At 38.0% G+C, this 25137-nt stretch overlaps 1 protein-coding gene across 3 annotated transcripts; it reads right to left on the bottom strand.

The window, feature by feature from the left end:
- Positions 1-956: 956 nt before the first annotated feature.
- On the bottom strand, positions 957-24815 carry ARHGAP11A (Rho GTPase activating protein 11A). Of its 3 annotated transcripts, XM_028850693.2 has the most exons (13): positions 23652-24813; positions 19408-19478; positions 16088-16184; positions 15254-15507; positions 14437-14600; positions 14047-14193; positions 10894-10968; positions 9936-10103; positions 6585-6714; positions 5660-5768; positions 3801-3939; positions 3225-3458; positions 957-2246 (listed from the first exon to the last, which is right to left on the bottom strand). In XM_028850693.2, the coding sequence occupies exons 1-13, from the start codon at positions 23778-23780 to the stop codon at positions 1870-1872; spliced, it is 2094 nt and encodes a 697-aa protein (XP_028706526.2). In that variant the 5' UTR covers positions 23781-24813; the 3' UTR covers positions 957-1869. The 3 variants fall into 3 exon arrangements, with proteins under 3 accessions (XP_028706526.2, XP_001084475.4, XP_028706527.2); XM_001084475.5 differs by having other exon boundaries at positions 957-3458; positions 23652-24815; XM_028850694.2 differs by lacking the exons at positions 957-2246; positions 3225-3458 and having other exon boundaries at positions 3535-3939.
- Between the last annotated feature and the right edge of the window lie 322 nt (positions 24816-25137).

Here is a 25137-nt window from a genome sequence, read left to right as displayed (position 1 = left end):
TATTAAGTTGTTTGTTGCTTATTAGATAACCAAATTAATATTAGATCTTTATTTACATTACTAAGACACAGAAAAGAACCCATGCGGTTACTGCACATGTCCAGACACTTTTAACTTTGTAAAGTGTATTTATATCATTTCTTCAAATATCCCATGAAGTTAGCAACATTATCTCTATTTTGTGTAAGAAAAAATAAAAATACATTAAATCAAGTCTAAAACAAAACTTTTCTGACTCTCTAGTTCCCATATCTTCAAGCTATTCACCTTCATATTCCTGTAATACTTTGTATTGCAGCTTTCGGCTAACAAAAGTAGTCACATGTGGCAGTTTTTTTTTTTCTAAACAGACATTTTTCATTACTGATTCATCTCTCAGAAAAGCCAGTTCAGGTAGTATGTACAGTTAAACCCCTAGGACTTCTTACTGAATTAGTCTTCAAATTCAACATTTCATCCTTCCCTTGATGGATATAAAAAGACATTAATGCATTTTTAAAATTTAAAAATTGTTTAAAGCAGACAACATGTATCTGAGTATATGAATATTTTGTCTCTATTTACAATTAGAAATACCATAAACATCTACAAACCTACTTGATATCAAATAAACAAAGTAGAACTAGCCAAGCAAACATCCAATGATCTGAAATTCCTCGTCCATACTTACGCTGTAAGTCTGGTTGCTCCAAGTGCATGAATGCTGCTCTAATCTGCTCCAACATCTAAACATGACATTCTAACAACTGATCTGAAAAACTATCTTTAGTGGTTGATTCTGTCTGCTTATTCCTTCCTCTACAACCTAGAGAATATGTTCTATTGTTCATAATACTCCTTCCTCAAAGATGTGTAATTTGTAATAAGTTAAAATATAAATTTAGACAGATTTGCTTGACAATTTGTTGTATGTTCTAAATGGCACTTTGAATTTCATGACAGCCTTAGTCAAGTCATTTTCCAGAGAGTTATCTTTAATGTCTATGCTAAATAAATAACATTTACACACAGGACAAAATCATCATAGGTTTTTATCCAAGTAAAAAAGGTTAAAGAGGTACATCTACTATTTCAAATTCCAAAATCAAGCATCTACATATAAGAAATCACCTTGATTAATTTTTTTCAAGATTATCCCTCTTTAAATAATTGCCAAATCTATATTGGACAAAACAGATACAAATGTATTTGTGCAAATTGTCTTTAAAATGGTAGTATGGCTTAAAAGTTATCAATTATTTCCGCATCATAATATGAGAACATACTTTAGTCATTACTCCATCTTAGCCATTTGTTCTTTGTTCAAGTGAACACATGGTACACCTACAGGCAACATAAATGAAATTACTCTGCCCCAAATAAAAATAGAATATTAGGATGCTATTGAAGGAAATTAATTTCTAGGAATTTTGGCAAGGACAAACATTAATATAATTCCAGACATAAGATTTGCAGGGTTTATCTCTACCCTTTACATGCTAGAAATTCATTTATTTTAGAAACCTTATCTGACTTGAGGAAATAGGCACAACTTGCTCCATTCTTCCTATCACACAAAAATATCATGTAATTTTCAAAAATTAACTTCTTATAAATCCAGTCAACAATTTCTTTAGAAAGGTAAAGTCTAACTTCTGCTTTAAGAGATCACAATAAAATTAAAGTTTAAAAATTGCCATCATTAAGAAAAACAAGTAATTTGTACAAATAAAAATCCAAGTTGCTTGTACAGTGAAATAAAAATGTTTCAGAGCAAATCTATTGCTTAATAATCATCCTGAGCTACAAACTAACAGGTAGATTATCCTGCAAGTCATACCATCAACTGCTCACTTTATTTACATTAATGACAAGTATAACATTTACCAATTACAAGTCTACAGGTTTACTTGTTGGTAGTAATTGAGTTTTTCCGATAGGATGTTTTGGAGAACCTTTGTACCAGGCCCTTTCTCTTTCCGATGGTCTCCTAAGGACCCTGTTATTTATCCCAGAAGAAATGCCTATATTGTTATTTACAACCGGTTTTAATATATCATGATTAGTCAGATCATCCAAGGGAAGCTTAACTTGGCCATCAGATAACATCTTCTGTTTACAAACTGTAGTAGACCCAAGAGAAGCATTCACTGAATCTGGGTGCTTCTTCATCTTTAAGAAAGATTTCGAAGGTAACTCCATGCTTGACTTTGAAATCGCATCAATATTTGACTCTTCACATGACATGGACTTCCGTTCTTTAGGACCTGATTCGACACATGAAACAGAGGAATCGTTTGATGTACTTTCCATATAAGAGGAAAGAGCACCGTCACAGCTCACTGATTTCACCAGAGGAGAAGCTGTATCACCAAGACTCGCCAACTTATGCCCTATAGGCTGTCTGCTATACTCCAACAAAGAATTAATTCTTCTGACAGACTGACGAACAGGAGTACGCTGAAACTTAAGAGGTGACTTGACTTTTGCTCTATTTGGTTCATTTAAAGAAAGCTTGTTAAACCACTGTATGTGATCAGAAACCTTTCTATGTTCTGTCATTTGTAAACTTTCAGAAACTGTTTTCTCACATGTTTCCAATGACTGCTGTTTAGCAATTCTCATAGGCCTAGGTTTTGACAAGTTTGTTATAACACATGTACTCTGCTGTGAGAAAGGGGCTCTAGTCTTGTCCGTGCTATGTGCTGCATACTTTGGTAAGTTACCTTCAATCATATTCTCATTCTCCTTTAATTTATTATTCAGTTTAACCTTTGGGGACTGCTGTTTCTTTATTTGTTCATCACTGGGGAATTCTTCCTTGCTTAAATAATCTTTTGGCATATTTGAATGAATGTCTTTTTCATGTTCCATCTTCATCTGAGTTGAATAACATTTTATAGTTGCTTCTCTATCAAATGTTTGAGTTTTAAGGGGTGAAAAGTCCCTCTCTGAAAAACATTTTTCACCTTTACCAGTGTGGTGTTCATATTTCTCCTTTGATTCTACTACAGTCAAATCATTAGTTTCAAACAGATTTTCCTCTGGGCTATCTTCTAAATAAGATGGTTCAGTTAATTTTACTTTCCCCACATTAGGTACTGATGACTGCCTGTCATTCATCAATGCATGAAGATTACTTCCAGATTCAGAAAATGCTTTTTGAACTTTCACCAAAGTCTCTTTGGTCACGTTATTTTCATCCCCACTAAGAGGGCTACTTGTTATGTTGCTATTATGCTTACTGTTTAAATTGGAAGGGATGAGTTCACATGAAGTAGCAGGTGACTTTTCAACCATAACATCAGGCTCCAAAGAGTTTTCTACCTCAAGATTTTCCACCATTGAAGAAGCTTCATTTGTATCTACTTCTTGAAAACTTGAATTATTAGGTCCTGTCCAAGACATCCGGTAATTTGTTCCAACTAGTCGCTCTGGAGTTAGTAAGTTTTCCTCAGACTTACTGATCTTTTGTGAACCTAAAATAAAGCAGTTTAGTGCTTAATCCTTTATATTTAACCTTGTTTTGAAATAATATCCAAGCACATGGCAAATAAGTCACTAAGCATTTAATTCTAATAAAGTATTTGTGTTATAAGAAATAATTTTTAACATAAGAATGTCAAACATTTTCATATTTAAATGTATAAGCATTTCCCAATTGTTGATATAAAAATACATTGCCAATTCTAATATTTTCACTATTCAAACATGAACTTCTAATCTCTAGAACAGTAAATTAATTAATATATTTTATCATTAAAGAAGCAACTAAAGCAGGATTTTTAGGTAAAACTCTTAACAGTAGTATGTAAATGTACCTTTCTTTGGTAACTTTTCATCAACATCTGGGCTAAAAAGCAAACCTGTTTTTACAGATTCAATTCGATTTTTTAAACTTTGTTGATTTGCAAGTCGCTGACCAACACTTTCATATCTACTGACACCAGAACATCCATTCTGTACGGAAAAAAAAAAGTTTTAGTTAAGAAATAAGCCTAGTTAACTGAAAATATAAAGACAGAATAATTTTTTTGTAGTTATCAAAATCTTTAGCTGATTTAAAAAGGGATATATAATTGAGAAACAATTCTTAACAATGACAAATATTCTTGCCTGCTAATGAAAACTGTCATCATTTGATTTTGCTATTAGTTGGTATTTTATGATCTACTTTTAAAACAGTTTGACATATTAATTAAAATAATTTTTGTGTGTGTTCTGACTCTGTGCTAGGGCCTGTTCATAAATAGTTGGGGCAGTGGGGTACCTAGACCAAAATCTTATCCTTATGTAATTTACACTCTATTTAGATGGGGAAATTTAGACTTAAATAAGATAAACAGTAAATTATATTGCATAAATACAATACACAAGGTGAAAAGTGCTATGGAGAAAAGTAAAACAGGGTAAAAAGGATATGGAGTGGTGAAGAATGGAGGTTTAGTTTAAAATAGGGTGATGAGAAGATGATTTGGCAGTAAAACAAAACAAAGGCGAGAGCCAGGAAGATTTCAGGGGGAAGAACATTACAGTAAGAGCAGAATGCCAGTGCAGTCTCAGACTGGAGCAGCGTGAGCAAAGGGGACTGGAGAAGAGCTCAGAAATGCAGCCTTAGAACAGACCACGTGAGGCATTGCGGGTCAACGTGAGAACTGTGGCTTTTATTCAGAGTGAAATGAGGAGTCATTGGAGAGTTCTGAGCAGAGACTACATAACCTAACAGATTTTAAAAGAACAATTTCAGCTACAGAACTGCAGCAAGGGTAGGAGAAGGTAGAACTATTAACAGGAATTTATTAGAGTAATCCAGCAGAAAGATGACGGAACTTAGAGAAAGTGGGAAAAGTAGTGATAGTGAGAACTGGTCAGTTTGGACATACTCTAAAAGCAGAAGTTAGACAATATTCTCTAATGGTTTAGACATGGTGTGTCGGAGAAAGTGAGGAATCAAGGATGTGACCATGGTTTTTGGCTTAAGTGACTGGAAGAACGATTTGCCATAACTGAGATAGGGAAAACCACAGGTAAAAGTGTTGTTTGGTGCAGGGGATAGCAGCAGCAAAGAAATGCATCTGCTTGGGACAGGTTACATTTGAAATGCCTATTGGATTAGATAGCCAAGTAGGAGAGTCAAAAAAGCTGATGTTAAGAAACAGTCAAGTCATTCAGAAGAGCATTTGGGATTAGAGAACATAAACTTGGAAGTTTTAAGTAAATACAGGTTGGGCATTCCAAATCTGAAAAGCCAAAATTCTGGATGCTCCAAAATCCAAAGCTTTTAAGCATTTGACATGATGCTCAAAGAAAATGCTCACTGGAGCATTCCAGATTTTCAGATTAGGGATGTTGAACTGGCAAAAATCATGTAAATATTCCAAAATTCACCCCAAAAATGGGGAATCTGAAATACTTCTGGTCTCAAGCTACTCAACCTGTATATAACGTTTAAAACTGATAATCGCCTTGAGTGAGTGGAGAGAAAAAAGAGAAGTCCAAGGACTAAGCTTTGGGTATTCCAATGCAAGGAAATTTGATATCAACTCAAGTGTAAGAGTTTTGTATAAAAAGAACAGAATGTGACAGTCACTGGAGGGAAGGCAGGGTTATGAGTGTTTTTTAGTATCAAGTTTATAGCATTATGCTAATATAAAGATTAATAAAATGGTAAGAAACTTACTACATCTCTGCCATTTTTCCCTAGATTGAATTTCAAACGAAGAGATCTTCGAACCTTTTCTTTATGGCTGAGTTTAGGAGAAAAGCAGCCTGCTTTTCCTGATTCTACTCTAGAAGTGGAATTAAAAATGTCAGTTTATAGTATAAACACCAGAGAAATACCTGAAATATAAAATTTGAAATAAAGTCCACAGCAAATCATATTGATAATAATTGGGTGGATTAATAATTCTTTAAAAACAGTTCAACTTTAAGATACCATATATGAACACATTATATTTGCATATAAAAATGATCTCTTAATCTTAAAAGTTATTTAGTCAGTTATAAATCAGAATTGTTAGAATAGGCTAGCTTTTTAACCTAACAGGAATTTTTTTGTTTGTTTTTTTTGAGACAGGGTATGACGCTGTGGCCCAGGCTGGAGTAAAATGGTATAGTCACAGCTCACTGTAGCCTCGACATCCCTGGACTCAGATGATCCTCTCACCTCAGCCTCCCAGGTAGCTGGGACTACAGGTGTGTGGTACCATGCCTGGCTACTTTTTGTACTTTTTATAGAGATGAGGTTTTGCCACATTGCCCAGGCTGGTCTTGAACTCCTGAGCTCAAGTGTTCCACCCACCTTGGCCTCCCAAAGTGCTAGGATTACAGGCATAAGCCACCGTGCCCAGCCTCTAACAAGAAATTTTAAACTTACACCATCAATATAAAATAGGATTTTAAGCAAGCACAGTGGACTCAAATTAGTAATTTTTCTCTGGTGGGTATTGAAAAGGCAATTGATTAATAAGACTATAAAGCCGGAAGAGATTTTTAAAAATTATGATTCAAATATGATGCTTGACAGAAAGATAAAACATTTTATTAACTATGTGTATACCAAATATTTATCTGATGAAAACAAAATGTCCTGGATAAAGTACCTGCAAACTTTTTTGCCTGCAATTCTTTTACTTCGCCTTGGCGCACCTGCAGTGATCAAATGGTTTCCACCACTGGGTACAGGAGAGAGTGAACTCTGAGATGACCCTTCTGAGTTTGTATCGATGTGAACTACGAAAATAACCACATGTAATATACCACGCATACCTATTTTCCTTTTAAAGTATAAAATAGTAATAGCTGCAATTAGATTCAAAGCCTTAATTTCTATACCAAGCAACAACTGAAATCACTTAATTTCTAGTTAGAAACTTCAAGTGTCAAATAACCCAACTCAGCTAAGAAAAAGCATTCATTTCTTACTTTTGACTTGCCAATTAAAGGTCAGATTAAGCATTACTTTTATATTAGAACTTTTCTTTAAAATCTTTTAATAATACAAGGCAGGGATAGGCACCATTGCAGACTGGAAAAAAACAAGATTTGGAGACAGGCTTGAGTTTGCTCCATCACTTACTAAATGGCTTTAGGCTCTGAAAATGGACTTCTATGATGAATATTACTGTTATCTATATAAAATAGTAAGTAGTACATAATACTAATTAATGGTATTATAAAAAATAAGCTATTGGCAAACAAGTTGGAATCTGAATATTTGAGATACACCTGCTGGCCAACTGCTACCCACCTGACTCCAGAATGTAATTTGTTCAATATTTTTGGCAAGTAAACAAAAACTAATTATTCTATAACATGTCTAATCACTTGGCTGCTGCTGTGTTCCATTCAAATAATTATTGGTACAACAGAAGCTCGATTTAATTATTTAACACCATTTATATTATGAAATCAACTACAGTAAACAATTATGAAAGAAGTAAAATAGTTATGAACAAAGGCTCCATATACACTTGACTTATGTTTGAATCGTACCCAGGACACATTCAACAAACATGAACCCTCTCAATTCATCTGAGTTATTAATAACGAATTCACAAAGTTCCCCAAACAGACACATTCACATTTTTTCAATTATGAAAACAGAAAAAATATGACCATCATAGTAACTTTTGGGTACATTTAGCGAAAGAAAATTTTGGAAGCCTTTATTATACATCTAAAGTGACATAAGTAGCTTTATTCTAGGGCTGCAGTCTAGTCACTTTAAAAATGTGTCCAGCCAGGCACAGTGGCTCCACTTCTGTAATCCCAGTATTTTGGGAGGCTGAGGTGGGCGGATTGCTTGAGGCCAGGAGTTCAAACTAGCCTGGCCAACACGGTGAAATCCTGTCTCTACTAAAAATACAAAAATTAGCTCGGCGTGGTGGTGCATGCCTGTAATCCCAACTACTCGGGAGGCTGAGGCACAAGAATTGCTTGAATGTGGGAGGCGGACGTTGTAGTGAGCCAAGATCATGCCACTGTACTCCAGTCTGGGAGACAGAGCGAGACTCCGTCTCAAAAAATAAAAATAAAAAATGTGTCAATGGTCGCAGGAGATACAGTCAGAATATATGGAACAATGCAAATTTATCACATATATAAGAAAATTATGGCCAGGCGTGGTGGCTCACACCTGTAATCCCAGCACTTTGGAAGACCAAGGCAGGTGGATCAGCTGATGTCAGGAGTTCAAGACCAGCCTGGCCTTATGTGGTAGAACCCTGTCTCTACTAAAAATACAAAAGAAAATCAGCCAGGTGTGGTGGCGGGCACCTATAATCCCAGCTACTTAGGAGGCTGAGGCTGGAGAATTGCTTGAACCTGGGAGGTGGTGGCTGCAATGAGCTGAGATCGTGCCATTGCACTCTAGCCTGGGCAACAAGAGCAAATCTCTGTCTCAAAAAAAAAAAAAAAAAAAGAAGAAAATTATGAATAGATACTCTATGGACTACAGATTAATGTTGCCTTTATATATTTTAAAAAGCATCATATTTGTTACAATCTAAACATAGAAATCAATCTATTTTCAATTTTGCATATGGAATTTGTTGAATTGTAGCTGAGAAAGTAGGGTCAAAGAAAAATGGTGTAAAAATAATAGAATTACTGTTGTTGAATTTTTAAATTTTTTTATAAAGAAAATTCACTGATTAGGCAAGCTCAAACTGAAAATAGCACAATTGTTTAACCTCTGTTTTGGGAGCTTGGAGGAGGAGAAGAAGGAATCCATATGTTCATCTTGGGGAAGATGCAATGCTAATAAGCAAAGGCAGGTAGAACTACAATTCTCATTTGCCATTTGGAAAAAGTCCTCCAAACTGCAAAGCCTCTTAAATATTCAAAAAAAAAAAAAAAAACTGAACTATGTGGCTTAAAACAGTTTAAGTCTCTCCAACCTGTGAACATTGCAAAAGCCATAGACATGAGCTTCAGAGTTACTGTCGCCACATTTCAGTGAGCCCTAGAGAACCTGTGAAGTGGTTTCTTCTGGAAAACCTCAAGTTGCTATTCCGTTCAACTTCTCAATAAAAACAAATAAGAACCCTTTTGGACACCAGAAAAAAGAGAGGCTTTGGGGAAGAACTCATATAACTCAGACAATGAATTAAAAATGAAACTTAACATTGTCTGAAACCAACAAAATAAAAATCTAAAATAATCAGAGATCACTCACATTTTGACTAAATGTAAAATAAATGAGATGGAGGACCCTGGGTTTAGAGTTTCATTTCATTTTTGGTTGATCATAAGGTTAATATAAGCCAACTTGAATTCTGTATATGCTAAAAGAGCCAATTCAATCTAAGACCCAGACTAATCTTCGGATTCGCGTGATCATATTCTATTATTCTCTGAAGGCTCTGGTTGGCCACATTAGAACTTGTTGTTAATTTGGAAGAAAATGGCTGGGCTGGTAAGGGATTTGGAAGCCATGGCACAAGGAACAGTGTCAACAAAGTTCTAAAGCTTTTACAAAAGGTACTTGAGTCTAAAACTTTAAAAATACCCTCATTTTCAAACCATAACCTGCAATAGTAACACTCCCACTTGGGAATCAGAGATGATCAAACATCTGGCAACCTCAATTCAACAAATGACAGCAATAAAGCCACAGCTATAGACCCAGAAGTACCTATAGCAGGATTCAGGATGTCTAATCACATAAAACCTAAGCACCAATGCTATCACCAGAAGCCCAAACTACTACTCTGGGTTATCATAACTTTCAACAGATGTAGTCATAACACACACAGATACACACACACACTATATTGAAACAGTGTCTATTGTAAAAGGCAGGGGGTTTTATAAAAATTCATAAATTTGATAAAACACAGAATAAAGTTGTAGCTCCTTAGGGTGGTACTATTCATATGAAATTGCACTGTGCCTGGAATAGGCACCCATTTTAATGTTTACAATTCATTTATATAAATTCTATTTGCTACCTGATACTGGTGTAGAACTGCTATTGAAGAGGTTACTTGGCAACAGCTCAAAGTTAAAATTATGCTTGATGGCCTTCCTTTTCTTACTTGAGAAACCATGAGAAGAATCTACTGGCAATTTACGTTTAGCATTTGGTGTAAGAATCACTGGTGATACAGACAGCTGGGCTGAAAAAATATCAAAACAAAACCAACTTGTTGTTTCTACTGCAGAGTTGACAACATACAAAAGCTTTACATAATTTCTTCTTATAAAGCTATTACTTAAAGCTAAACAAAAAATGAGGATATATTTACATTATCAGTTAAACAGATGTTAACTAAAACACTCTGCAATTCCTTAAATGAAAATAAGGAAGTCGCAGAGGCAGGACTCTTAAGAGAGAGCAGTTACTTAAATCTACTAGACTAAAAGATGCATATGATATATATTAAAAAATATTAATTTAAGGAAGAAATTACAATCAAGGAGTTGAAACAAAAACTAATCTAAATATTATTTTTGCTTTTCATCATAGTTGAGTATTAACCAGTTCATTTCTTCACTCTAGAAAACAAAAGATCATGTTGCCTCTTACTGGCTGAATAATTGCAGCCACAGCAAATTAGGATAAAAAGTTGAAATACACAATAATGAACTTCTAGTCCTAAGATAAAAATGAGGTTGAACTATTTTCACATGCTCAATAGCATCTAAATTACAAACAGAAAAGCATGATTAAGAAGATTAAAGACATAACAGACTAAAAAAATTTTTGCCTACAATGCTGGGTTCATTATAGCCTATGTAATTAGCAATGTCACAACATAGTATATATAGTACAGTATGTCTATTAAAAATAATATTTGATTTGATTAAATTTGATTAACTAATATAAGTTAGATAATTATTGTAATTATATTTTATAGAATACTATACAAATTTTAATTAAAATAAATGCATATAATAAATACCTACCAATTCTTTCTTGTTGAGGTGTAATAGAAGGTGTTCTGTTAGATTTAAATTTATTTAGTGCTCCACTAACAAAATCTGAAATGCAAGGCATAAGCAATTACAACTTAACATTTACTTGTCTTGCACCAATAATTCGTATTAACATTTGCGGTCTTTGTTCAACATGTAACTTTACATCAGCTTATAAATTTTAAGTTATTTAAGAGGAATTATTTCAAAATAGGAAAAACACTAAAGGACATATTTTTATTCATTCCCCACTTATACTTCCATATCCCTAAAAACAAAAGAAAAAAAGACATAATACAGAAAGAAATGTAATACAAATACACATAACGTACAGTAAGGGTAGGGAAGAAGAAATCATTACATGTTAAGGCAAAAGATGAAGGTCTGAACTGAGGAAAGAACCATGGAAATGGAGGCATGAATAAAGATATTTAAAAGATCAGTAGAGATGGAAGTAAAAACATTGTATCAATAAAAAATGTAAGCAAATGAATAAAAGTGTCTGGAAAACAATAAATAACATAGTTTGACTAAAGTTGCTCAAAGACAGGAAATAGTAGACAGGTATGCTAGAGTAACCCTATGAAAGACCTTGAATGCCAAGCTATAAATATCACTATTATCAATTAAAATTCCTGAAGGGTATGTGTGTGAGATACTTGAGTAGAGTTATACATTTAAAATGTAAGCCTTGGCCAGGTGCAGTGGCTCACACCTGTAATCCGAGCATTTTGGGAGGCCGAGGCAAGCAGATTACTTGATGTCAGGAGTTAGAGACCAGCCTGGCCAACATGGTGAAACCCTGTTTCTACTACATATACAAAAATTAGCCAGGTGGGGTAGTGTGCACTTGTAATCCCAGCTACTTGGGAGACCGAGGCAAGAGAAATCACTTGAACCCAGGAGGTGCAGGCTGCAGTGAACCAAGATAGCATCACTGCACTCCAGCCTGAGTGACAAAGAGAGACCCCATCAAAAAAAAAAAAAGTGAGCCTTAATAGCAATACACAGGGTAGATTCAAGGAGGAAGCATAAAGACCAGATTCTTTTTTTTATTTTTATTTTTAATTAATTTATTTTTTTGAGACGGAGTCTCGCTCTGTCGCCCAGGCTGGAGTGCAGTGGCCGGATCTCAGCTCACTGCAACCTCCGCCTCCCAGGTTCATACCATTCTCCTGCCTCAGCCTTCCGAGTAGCTGGGACCACAGGCGCCCGCCACCACGCCGGCTAATTTTTTACATTCTTAGTAGAGACGGGGTTTCACCGTGTTAGCCAGGATGGTCTCCATCTCCTGACCTCGTGATCTGCCCACCTTGGCCTCCCAGAGTGCTGGGATTACAGGTGTGAGCCACCACACCCGGCCAGGAAGATTCTTACAGTAACGATGCAATAAACATTACAGAGATAGGATCTTATACGACATGAAAACTGTCTGATAATAGATGTTAGAGGACGAGGTGGAAGCCATGGTTAAAGCCTGAGTATCTAGGGAATAGTGGTGCAGTTAGAAGAAAATGGAATTCACACAGAACCAGGTTAAAGAGGATGAAGATGGTCATTTCAAAATGTTAAGCTTAAAACACCAATGAAAAGCAAATGTGATGAGGTCTGCCTAGCAGGCCGTTAGTAAAGCGGAACTGACATTTTCAAGATAACGGTGGTACAGATGTGATGGTTATCTATTTAGATGTGATAACTGCACCTACAGGACTGGGAAGAGGGCGATCAAGACGATCTGCATCTCAGAAATATCTCCATTTGGGATAGGAAGTTTTATGGTTTGCATTGTGTTCTCCAAAAAACCTATGTTTAAGTCCTAACCCCCAGTACCTATGAAGGTGACCATACTTGGAATTAGTGTCTTTACAGATGTACTCAAGCTAAAATGAGGTCATTCAGGTGGGCCCTAATCCAATGTGTCCTATAAGATGGAAGTTCTGACACAGAGCGACACCACGGGATGACACAGGCAGGGACTGGAGTGACGCAGCTGCAAGCCAAGGAATGCTGAGGACTGACAGCCACTACCAGGAGCCAGGAAGAGGCAAGAAAGGATTCTCCCCTGCAGGTTTCAGGCATTCTGCCAACACCTTGATTTCAGACTTCTAGCCTCCAGAACCGTGAGACAAATTTCTGTTGGTTTAAGCCACCTAGTTTGTAGTACTTTGCTACAGTAGCCCTAGGAAAATGATACATAAGTCATCAATATTATCCTATCTACAAAGGAGGTAAAGAAGAAACACAAGTATGCAATAACAAGCCAAAAGATGAGAAAGGGAATGGGACAGTTAGTAACATTTGGTTCTGATATTCAAAAGATAAGAAATTTCCTAAAGTAATTGGAAGAAGAATGGTCTCTGATTTCTTGATCAAGGAGATTGCAAGTTTTATTACCAACTCCACCATCATAAAACTTTTGGTCTTTCTGATTCTTCCTTGATAATATTTCCTTCATTATTTAGTTTGTACTCCTAACTAATCCATGTCACTAACAAGTTCAAACAATAATCTGGTGCCTGGATTACTGACACACATTGCTGACTATTCTCCCTACTTCCAAGTCTCAATTCTTCAAATCAGGTAGTTTTCTAAAAATTTTTAATCATATCATGCCTCACATCATAAATCTTCAATGATTCACCAACACCCAGGTTAATATTCTAATTCTTTAGCCTGGCATTAAGTTTACCATAATACCATCCTTCATCCTTATGCTGAACACTTCACTCAAGTCATACTGCTGTATTTACATTAGACCTAGGTTACTTCTTCCCTACACAAACCATTCTTCATAGCATCCTTCTCCTCCAGAATAGGATACAAGTATTCTGATCCTCCACCCAATCCCACTAAATTCTACCCATTATTCAAGAAGGTTCAGTTTGACTCCTCTTTGACAAGTTCCTGATTGTTACAACCCAGGGAACTTTTCTCCTTTTAACACATTTTACATTTATGCTGAAGATTTAGCACTTAACATTAGATTGTACTATCGCTTTAACTTTTTACATCCATACGTCCTATCTTTCCAGCTGTGCTATAAGCATCCAAAAGGCACATACCACAATTCATGCTTCTTTATGTGAAATGTACTTTCGATTAAAGCACATCACTCTACCTCCATAAAATGGGACTGCCACTTACCTCCTACACTTTGTCTTCTCTTTCTCTTATATTCACCAGGAGTTTCATATTCACCTTCTTCAAAGCCTTCTAGTGATGGAGTAGCACAGAGACCATCAATACCCAACATAGCTGGTATCTTTTCCAGGATAAAATCTGGTACACGCCCTAAATGAAAATGTTCACAAATAAGACAATTATTATCCTTCCTCCACTCTTCCCCAAAAATGTTGAGATAGTAATATACCAATTTCTTTTCTTTTTTTCTTTGCAGGAGGGGCCGGCACTGTGGGGTGGGCGTGAAGTCAGTAATATACCAACTTTCTAACAGTTGCCTTCATAGCTCCTTTGGAAGAAACAGAGATTTTCCTCATTTAAACAAATTCTGTTAATAATGCAACTACATCTTACCAATATCTGATGCATCATCGATAAGAGTCTGTACTACTGCAGCCTGTAATCGTAGCTTTTTTTCTGTGTTAGAAAACATCTTTTCATGTCCTTCATTTGTCTGAAGAAGATTTGGTGCAAATATTACTGCAAGATTGCTGCTATCCATCTTATTCTCACTGGATCTTAAGTGAATAAAGGCTTTATTAGATGGAGTCCAAGGTAAAAACATAGAAGAGTTAAAATCACGTATGTAGTACATTTTGAAGACCTCTTACTATCCGTCATACACAAGGGAAAATAGTTACCCTTCATCTACATGATTGGCTTGAACACAAAAAAGAATCAGAAATATATAGCCGCTCTATATTTAAATATGTATTCTAAAAACTATGCTAATCTTAGAGTTCATACTTTGCTTTTCCACAGAAATTGAACATCTTTATCTGATTTTCAAGCCTATACATAAAAAGCTGGAAGTACCAGAAGGCAGCAAGTACGTCTAGAATAAGTAGGCTCACTGAGAGCAGGGAGAGGGAAATTTTGAAAAGCAAAACAGAAATATTTAAACAAAGCCTTTCAGTGGACAATGAATTTTATAAACAGCAATGAACCATTAAGGCATTCATGATGATGACTTTAAGATAAGGAAGTATTAAATCATTTGGTATGCTGTTTCTTAAATTACACAGAGTATATACTCCTCATAGTAAAGAAATATGTAATTTTTAAAGAAAAATTTCCATTCCAAATAAAATGGAACATATCTACAAGCATTAAACATTAGTTAGTTGAAAAATTCAACTATTATTTGCCAAGAGTTTTAATTACCACTTACCTAAGAGAAACATTCCTGAGGAAGTTAAAGAAGTATCTTAATACATGAACTGTGTGGTCAGCCAGAAGACAGGAGAGCAACAGTGTAGCTTTATTCTTTTCCTCTGTGCCTAACTGTTGAGCTTTCAAAAGTGCTTCATGCAAATCAGCTGGGAGAATGGGCTCTGGCAATTCCCTAAAAAATAGCTTAAGAAGTCCTGCAACATCACAAGGAGGTGCAGAAGATAGGCAACCTTCACCACGATCCAGTTTATTCTGAAATACATATAATAATCTTGAGTATTTTGGCAACTTAAGAGTTTATTGCAAATAAACTATCTTTTGTTATACTCTAATAAGAGAGTTTTATTTAATAAATTTCTCTTAACTCTTATTTTAAAATATGTCACTACTTTATTTTTAATGATTTTTAAATTTATTTTTATTTTTATAGAAATGTGGTGCAGATTTTGTGGCCTGGGTTGGCTTCAAATTCCCAGGCTCAAGCAATCTTCCTGCCTCAGCCTCCCAAGTAGCTGGGACTACAAGCATGTGCCACCACACTCAGCTACGTCACTCCTTCTAGAAGGCTAACAACAATACAATTTAACAAGTTTTTTCATTTTACGTAATAGTTGATAGAAATAAGGACCATGAATTTAAAATTTATTAAATTTTTAAAGCACGATAGAAATAATATACCATTTCTTTTGGGAAAAAAAATTCTTCTGCCATGAAAAAAATGCAAATTCAATTTCTGTCAACTACTCATATTAATAGTTCTAAATATTTCAGTTTTAAAAACCAAATCAGAAAATGGTTCTAATGAAAAATTATAGTTCAACAATATGCTTACCTTTAGCGCTTTTAGGCGAATCACAGATCCTGATTTCCGAAAAAGCCCTTCAGTATGAATATGTTCTTCTAAAGATGTGCAAGCATCGACAAGAAAGCTGAAAGAGATGTTTTTTCAGTTGGCTAGATATACATCTTATCAAAGCCTATTCCTCTGCTAACACACATGAGCAGGCCAAGCACTACATACCTTTCAGAAGCTCTAAAGTCACAAATCTCTGTAGTCTTTGAGATAAAATGTTACTTTTACTTGTCTACTTGCTTCCCAAATTCTTTTCCAATGCCCATCTTTTCACTCATAACAACTCCAATGTGCACACTAAATTTTATCTCAATCCTACTTCATTTCTGTTTCCCTTCAGGACATAAGACATGTCTTTTTTTACTGCCTCTACCTCTTCATATCTCAGTCTCCACTCACCCCTCTCCAATCATTCTCATACCTCATAACTCCAAAGCAATAGCTGTCTTCAAGCTCACTAACAGCCTCTGCCTTGCCAAATCCATGGTCAGTATATGTTGCTCTCATATTGCTTGATGTATCACCATCTGACACACCTGACCCCTTCCCTGTCCATCTCAAAAATACCTTTTCACTACTCTGTTACTTTTCCTGCTGTCTCCCTGACTGCTCCTTCTCAAACTCCTTTTCTCATTCCTCTCATGCCAGACCTCTACATGCTGGAACAACCCAGGGCTCCGTCCAACGCCTTCCTCTTTTGTCTACTATCTCTCCATGGGTGACCTTCTCATCTCCTACGTTACCCAAAAACAGGGCGACGTTCTTTTTTTCCTCACCCCAACATCATCCCTCAGAAAAGGAGGACCTCTCCCAGTCCTCGTAAGCCTTTTCATATTAAGGGGAATGTGCCCAATTTCTTTATTTTGAACAATAATCTCAATCAATGTTGGCTTTAGATACCTAGATACCGAACAGCTGGCACCCACAAATTAGAATGAATATCAGCTACAAACAACTGAGACAGTTGTATTGGTGCAGTGGCTGAATGTCAGCCTTATTTACAGACAGTAACTGACAATACAGTCTTTTAATTAAATAAAAAGTAGGTAATGAAATTACAATGAAGATTTAGTCATTATTCCTGGGAATATGACTTTGCAATTCCAGACACTGAAAATCTGTTGTTTTTTTTAAAATTTTTTTCTTTCAGTTTTTATTTTGAGACGGGGTCTTGCTGTGTCACCCAGGCTGGAGTGATGCAATCACTGCTCACTGCAACCTTTGCCTCCTGGGCACAAGTGATCCTCCCACCTCAGCCTCCTGACTAGCTGGGACTATAGGCACACATCACTACGCCCAGATAATTTTTCTATTTTTTGTAGAGACAAGGTTTCACCATGTTGCCCAGGCTGGTCTTGAACTCCTGGGCTCAAGCAATCCACCACCTGGGATTCCCTAAGTGCTGGGATAACAGGCACGAGCTCCTGTGCCCAGCCTGTTGAAAATCATTATAGGTGCTTATTATAGGAAAATCAAGCCTTTCATAGGTCATTTACAGACCATAATGGTTAAGCGATTACCTAAGAAGACTATGAATCTACACCTATAGGATGAATGGGGGGAAGCTGTCCTAAGGCAACAAGGTGTTCAATAATTGCTTTTGGATGACATGTTGATTAAAACCTAGATTATTGGTCTATAGTAGCCAAAAGGAACCCTACTTTAGATGGAGTTCGGGAAATGAATTAAGAGATAAGTTTCATCATATGCATTTTTAAATTATATTCTTAAAACATAAACTTTCCTAGTAATTTCTGATGCAGTTAGAATAGGCCAGCACAGTGGTGCACACCTGTAATCCCAGCACTTTGGGAGGCTGAGGTGAGTAGATCACCTGATGTCAGGAGTTTGAGACCAGCTTGGCCAACATGGTGAAACCCCATCTCTACTAAAAATACAAAAATTAGCTAAGCGTGGTGGTGGACACCTGTAATCCCAGCTACTCGGGAGGCTAAGGCCAGGCGAATCACTTGAACCCAGGAGGTGGAGGTTGCAGTGAGCCGAGATCATGCCATTGCACTCCAGCCTGGGTGACAAGAGTGAAACTGTTTCAAAAAAAAAAAAAAAAAAAAAGATTATTTATAAATAGTAAGTGGCATAGAAAAGCTAAGTGATACATAATACATTTTCACAAATACTCTAATATCTTAGCTTAAATATTCTTTTATCCAATATTTCTTTTCAAGAGACAGGGTCTCACTCTGTTGCCAACGCTGAGTGCAGTGGCAATGGTCATAGCTCACTGCAGCCTCAAACTCCTAGGGTCAAACAATCCTCTGCCTCAGCTTCAGGAGTAGCTGGGACTACAGGTACACACCACCTTGCCCAGCTGATTTTTCTTTAAAATTTTTTTATAGATGGAATCTTGCTTTGTTGCCCAGACTGGTCTCAAAATCCTGGGCTCAAGCGATCCTCCTGCCTCGGCCCTCAAAGTGCTGGGATTATAGGCATGAGCTACTATGCGTGGCCAATATTTTTTAAACAAACAAACAAAAAGTCAAAATTATTACTGAATTGGTAATTCAGTATATTACTTAATCTGAATTGTGGCAAAAGAATTCATGTAGAGGCCGGGCGCGGTGGCTCAAGCCTGTAATCCCAGCACTTTGGGAGGCCGAGACGGGCGGATCACAAGGTCAGGAGATCGAGACCATCCTGGCTAACATGGTGAAACCCCGTCTCTACTAAAAATACAAAAAACTAGCCGGGCGAGGTGGCGGGCGCCTGTAGTCCCAGCTACTTGGGAGGCTGAGGCAGGAGAATGGCATAAACCCGGGAGGCGGAGCTTGCAGTGAGCTGAGATCCGGCCACTGCACTCCAGCCTGGGCAACAGAGTGAGACTCCGTCTCAAAAAAAAAAAAAAAAAAAAAAAAAAAAAGAATTCATGTAGAACTGAAAAGTGACTTTAACAGAACAAATTTTTTTTGTGATTTCTAACATTTACTCTAACACTTGCTGGTTTGAAACAAGTATGTTTTAATCAACTATTTCTTTTAAACTCTCTAAAACCAGTTTGAAATGTTTACTCTCTTCTTCATTTCCCTGGCTAAAAGGCTCACTGCAGCCTCCACCTCCTAGGCTCAAGCAATCCTCCCACCTCAGCCCCCTGAGTAGCTAGGACTACAGGTGTGCTCCACCCAGCTAATCTTTGAATCTTTTGCAACAAGGTCTCACCATGTTGCCCAGGCTGGTCTTGAGCTCCTGGACTCAAGTGATCCGCCCACCTGGGCCTCTCAAAATGCGGGGGTTACAGGCATGTGCCACTGTGCCTGGCCTTCTTTATTTCAAACTCTGCTTACCTTGGAATGTGTCCATATTCTGGTACAGCAGAATGGGGCAGTGCATTAAAGGGTACTCCAAATATTTTACCCTAAAATGACAAATTCAGTTACTCTAACACAAATATTAGGCATAATATCAGTTTTCTTAAACTTTAGGCAAATTAAAGACCTCGGAAAATTAAAAAAAAATCAGAAATAAATGATAAACTGTCAATCAAGGAAAAAACAATCATTTCAAGTGCATTCGATAACAAATAATTACTATATTAGACAGGATGCTAAGTGCTGGGAGTACAAAGATGGCCAAGATAATGTCATTCCCCTCAAATAATCTAGTAAACTCAAGTTTCCAATCTGATCATAAAAAATCAATTGGGTTAGTGCTTAGTAAATTCTTAAAACAGAATTTGGTCCAAAACACTAACATTTACCCCAAAAATACTATAGGTTCCTTTAATGACATTACAAATACTGACTATATACTTTCTTTTGCACACCTTATAAACACACAAAAGACTAAGTTAACTGAAAAGCAAAACAGTAATTCCTGTCATTCATTGAGTCTTCCTAAAATTATATCAGAAGAGGTTATTTTTATACCTAAACCATTTTCCACCTTCTATAGAAGAGTGCTTTTCAAACCATGCCGTGAGGTAAGCAAGGCAGGGGTGTGCAAATATTTAAGTCAAACTTCATTCAACTAGCTGGAAACCCATTTTTAAAACCTCCCATTCAAATTTTAATACATTGAAGATCCCCAGAGTAAAGCTGTGTTATCTTGAATGTTTTTGCACACTGAAGAATAAAGAATCTGCCGCTATCTTTGTGCGCACATTCGAACTTCTTAAAAATGTGTTGCTTTCCATAGCACTGAAAGGTAAATTCAAGCCTGTAAATGTCTGGTTATTCAAAATTAAGTGGGTATGTAATCTCACGTGTTAATTTAGTTTACATGCATCTACTCTGTGAATGCTGCTGAAGTACTTTTTTTTCGATATCACAAGTTATCAAGCAAGCAGCAGTCATGTTTTAAGAGCATTAAATTTAACTTTATATTTACAATAAAAATCACTCAGCATTGTTAATGACACAACACAGTAACAAAATTTTACTAATTCCTTTTCAAGCGCCTGGCTCCAATTAATTTACAAACGTTTTAAGCTGAAAAGACAGTATGGTATAGTGAGTGCTTAAGAGAGTAGGCTCCTAAAGGCAGAAAAGCCAGGTTTTTTTTTTTTTTTTTTTTTTTTTGGAGAAGTCTTGCTCTGTTGCCCAGGCAGGAGTCCAGTGGCCCAATCTCAGCTCTCTGCAAGCTCCGCCTCCCGGGTTCACCCATTCTCCTGCCTCAGCCTCCGGAGTAGCTGGGACTACAGGCGCCCGCCACCACGCCCGGCTAATTTTTTCTATTTTTAGTAAAGACGGGGTTTCACCGTGTTAGCCAGGATGGTCTCGATCTTCTGACCTTGTGATCCACCCGCCTCAGCCCCCTAAAATGCTGGGATTACAGGCATGAGCCACCGCGCCCGCAAAAATGCCAGGTTTTAAATCTTGACTCTTGAACTTATCAGCTGAGTGACCTGGATCAAATTAACGTTTCTGTTCCTCGTATCCTCGCACAGATCCTAAGTCATAGAGGTGTAGGAAGAATTAAATAAATTAAAATATACAAAACACTTGTATCAAGTATCTGACACAGAATAAGCATTCAAAACATATTTGTTAATACTATGATCATCATTTTAAGCTAAGCTATTTAAAAAATGTTAGTATGGGGACCCCTTTATTGGGTAAATCAGAATTTTCTTGATACTGTGCAACCAAACCAAATGTAAAAATAAACCAGATACTTAAGCTGGTAAGTCTACTTCTGTTATATGTAACTAGAATTCAGCGTGTTTTCTTCCTTAAGTCTTACTATTTAGAATAACTGGCTTCACAAGCAACAACTATAATTTAATCTCATAAAATGTTTTTAAAACTTTATGTATTAGAATCTCACCTATAGTATCATTTTAAAAAAGATTTATAGTACTTTTCTTTAAAAGCTCAAAAACAGGCCGGGCGCGGTGGCTCAAGCCTGTAATCCCAGCACTTTGGGAGGCCAGACGGGCGGATCACGAGGTCAGGAGATCAAGACCATCCTGGCTGACACAGTGAAACCCCATCTCTACTAAAAAATACAGAAAACTAGCCGGGCGAGGTGGTGGGCGCCTGTAGTCCCAGCTACTCGGGAGGCTGAGGCAGGAGAATGGCATGAACCCGGGAGGCGGAGCTTGCAGTGAGCTGAGATCTGGCCACTGCACTCCAGCCTGGGCGGCAGAGCGAGACTCCGTCTCAAAAAAAAAAAAAAAAAAAAAAAAAAAAAGCTCAAAAACTACAATTAGCTAACAAACACAGTGGGCTAAAGAAATTGTTTTCAAACAAAATACCTATCCCATTAGATCTCATAACACAATGATCTTCTATATTGCTTCATTAAAATATTCTTGTAAGTATTTCTAGCTGAATTTATATGGCATGATTACCAATTAGGAGGCAGACCACTGATATGACAACTATCATTAGATGAAGAAGTGGCCTGTGACACGCACTGTGCTAGGCCTACATAAAGAGCTTCACTTTTTAAAAATCCCTAAACAATTCAAGGAGAAATACTACTGTTCCCACTTTATAGATCGAAAACTGAAGCTTAGGGAAATCAAACAAGCAGCCCAAGTTTACAGATGTAGTAGGGGTGGAACAGGACTCAAACTCAGGTCTATCTGACTCTGAAAGCAGGCATCAGTTTTTCTTGTTAAGGAGTGAAAAGGCCGGGCGCAGTGGCTCAGGCCGGGCGCGGTGGCTCACGCCTGTATCCCAGCACTTTGGGAGGCCGAGGCGGGGGGATCACGAGGTCAGGAGATCAACACCATCCTGGCTAACACTGTGAAAGCCCGTCTCTACTAAAAATACAAAAAATTAGCCGGGTGTGGTGGCGGGCGCCTGTAGTCCCAGCTACTCCGGAAGCTGAGGCAGGAGAATGGCGTGAACCCGGGAGGCGGAGCTTGCAGTGAGCTGAGATCGTGCCACTGCACTCCAGCCTGGGCGGCAGAGCGAGACTCAAAAAAAAAAAAAAAAAGAAAAGAAAAGAAAGAAAGAAAAGGGGTGAAGGAGTGAAAAAAAGTCCATATACAAACTCTTCCATATACTTACAAAATCAGCTACATTTGAGATCTTGGAAAGCCAGTTTTACAATCAGAAATCACTGTAGCTTTTTAAATATAAGTACATGTATTGCCATTAGTTTGCTACCAACAAAAATAACTTCTCCAAAGTTTATCAGCGACTAAGAGGTACACATATTAGTTTTGTTAGTGGTTTTCTTCTCCAAGCACTTTTTTAAAGAAACCATAAACTATTAAGAGCAATGTATATTTTTATTAGCTTGTCTCCAAGTACTAGGAAGTGCCATATAAATTAGGCACATAAATTTAAAATAAAATGCTTTACATTCAGCTTATTTTTCACAATGGAATTCTTGATGATGTGGCAGAGTTATTAAAATCTCATTCAAAATCCCTTTACCTCAACCACCAAAACATCAACAACTTTTCAATTATTCCACTCTGGCTTCTCAATTTACTCAAATAAAAAAAAATTGCTCTCTCAAAAGTATGACATGGCCAAGCAGCAAACTTATTTCTCAAATTGGTGAATATGCAGTTATCATTTGAAGCCTATTTCTAATGTTCTGTCATACTTCTTCATCTACAGATTCTTCTAGAAAATGCATTGGTCTCCCTTGTCCCTCTACAACCTTACTCTAAAACAAGGGTGGAGGGGTAGAGTTTTTGTCCCTCCCAACGTACTACCTGTTTCAAATACAGTAAGCTGGCAATATCTGGAGACATTTTTAATTGTCACAACCGAGAGATGCTACCAGCATCTAGTGGGTAAAAGACAGACATCCCGCTCAACATCCCAATTCACAGAACAGCATTTCCTCTTGCCCTAACAAAAATTATCTAATCCAAAATGTCAATAGTGCTGAAGTTGGAAAATCCTGCAACTTTCTCTCAATGATCAAAAATCCTTAGGGGGGGGAAAAAAAAACCACTACCAAGAAGGTCCCTTTTAAAATATCAGCAATCAACCATCTGAACTGAATTACACACCTAACCATTCTTTGTGATAGACTGAACATTTTAGCACGATCTGGTAATAAGCGATGATAAAGGGGGTGCCCTTTCTTTTAAACCTAAATCCCTTTTCACAGAACTTACCCCTATTTCCGTGGCTGCTGTTTCGTGTCTCCTGCGATCGCACTGCCCACGGACACCCTTCACCTTAATACCATAGAAGGCCCGCAGATGCTGCAACAGGGCCAACCTCACCAGCCTCTGATCCCACATTCCGGACACGTCGATTGCTCTCTGAGGCAGGACGCAGGTCCTGACCCTCGTTCGCCACCAAGTCTTCCAATTTCCAAACGCTCTCAAATCTGAACTCCGCTCCGCTGCCTTCCGGCCCCGTCTGGCACTCCTGCGGCCCCGAACCCCGGCCACTTCCACGGCTTTTCCTTGATCCTCACTTACATCCACTTACACAGACCCTCTTCTCTTAGCCCTTTGATCCAGCCACACCTCACTCTTCCTTCACTTACACCGACCTTCTTTCTGGTCATCCAATCCTTTCAGCTACTCACATAGACTTCGCTTCTTTTTGATTCTTTCCGTTTCTCGCCTATTGCCAGATTCTCACCACTTCCGGCTGCTTCCAACGATCCCCCTTCCTCCAAACCTTACTGTCCCCGTCTGGTTCGCTCTGAAATGTGAAGAGGACCCTTCTCGCTCCTCCAGCCCCAGCAGGCTCAACTGGGCGCTCGCCCCCGCCCCAGCCTGGCCGCCGGACCAGCCGGCTGCTCGGGCAACTCTTCCAGTCCCGGTGCCCGCCCGGGCTGGTCGCCGCAGTCACCCCGTCTCACAGGCTGCTCGTCCCCTCCCCCATCAGCCTGCCTCTAGCTCCCGGCCTGCACATCCCGGTGCGCTCACGGAAGCCAAGCCGTTAGCCTCATGCTTCCGCCCCCACCTCCTCCGCAGACACCCGGAGCCACCGCGGTCGTCACACCCGCAGTTTCAGCCCAGGCTCAAACTGCAGCGCCAAACAGCGCTCCACATCTGATTGGTCCACTCCTCTTTTCAAAATCAGGACCCCGGAGGGTGGCCGACAGCTGCCTGTCTTGGTAGGTGCGGGGGAAGGGGTGTAACGGGCCAACCTAGCAAACATGAAAAGCAGGATGAGTTTCACTTGTTCCTTCAAGGTCAGTTTTTGGGGCGGGGGAGTACTGTTTAAAGGATATTTAAATACACCTGACCTGCGCCTCAGACCATACACGGTATTTGAGGAAATGTAAAAGACACCTTGTTCCCGTTTTTTTCCGAGCTCGGCTGTCGCTGAAGGACCTCTTACGCAGAAACTGTTCTACGGAACCCCAGGTGAGACAACTTGAGACAGGATTCATAAACGCTGATTTTAGTAACCCTTACCCACCGCCCTTGGTGGGAACTTCGGCTCTGTGAGAATTGGTCTTTGGGGGACTGATGGTGATGCTGAAATCTTGTTGCATAGGAAATTAAGTACAACAAAGAAGACCCGTCGTGAGAGGAGAATGCGGAAGAAATGAGAAGTCTACGGGAGGTGGCAGCTGCAGAAGCTTGGAGTTGGATTTGGAGTTAGGAGACCCGGAGGAGCCCAGCTTTCGGTTCAGAC

This window comes from Macaca mulatta, chromosome 7 (assembly GCF_049350105.2).
Source record: "Macaca mulatta isolate MMU2019108-1 chromosome 7, T2T-MMU8v2.0, whole genome shotgun sequence".
NCBI classification, from domain to species: Eukaryota; Metazoa; Chordata; class Mammalia; order Primates; family Cercopithecidae; genus Macaca; species Macaca mulatta.
The sequence above is the reverse complement of the archived record's forward strand: the minus strand, read 5'-3'. Positions and strand labels throughout refer to the sequence as shown.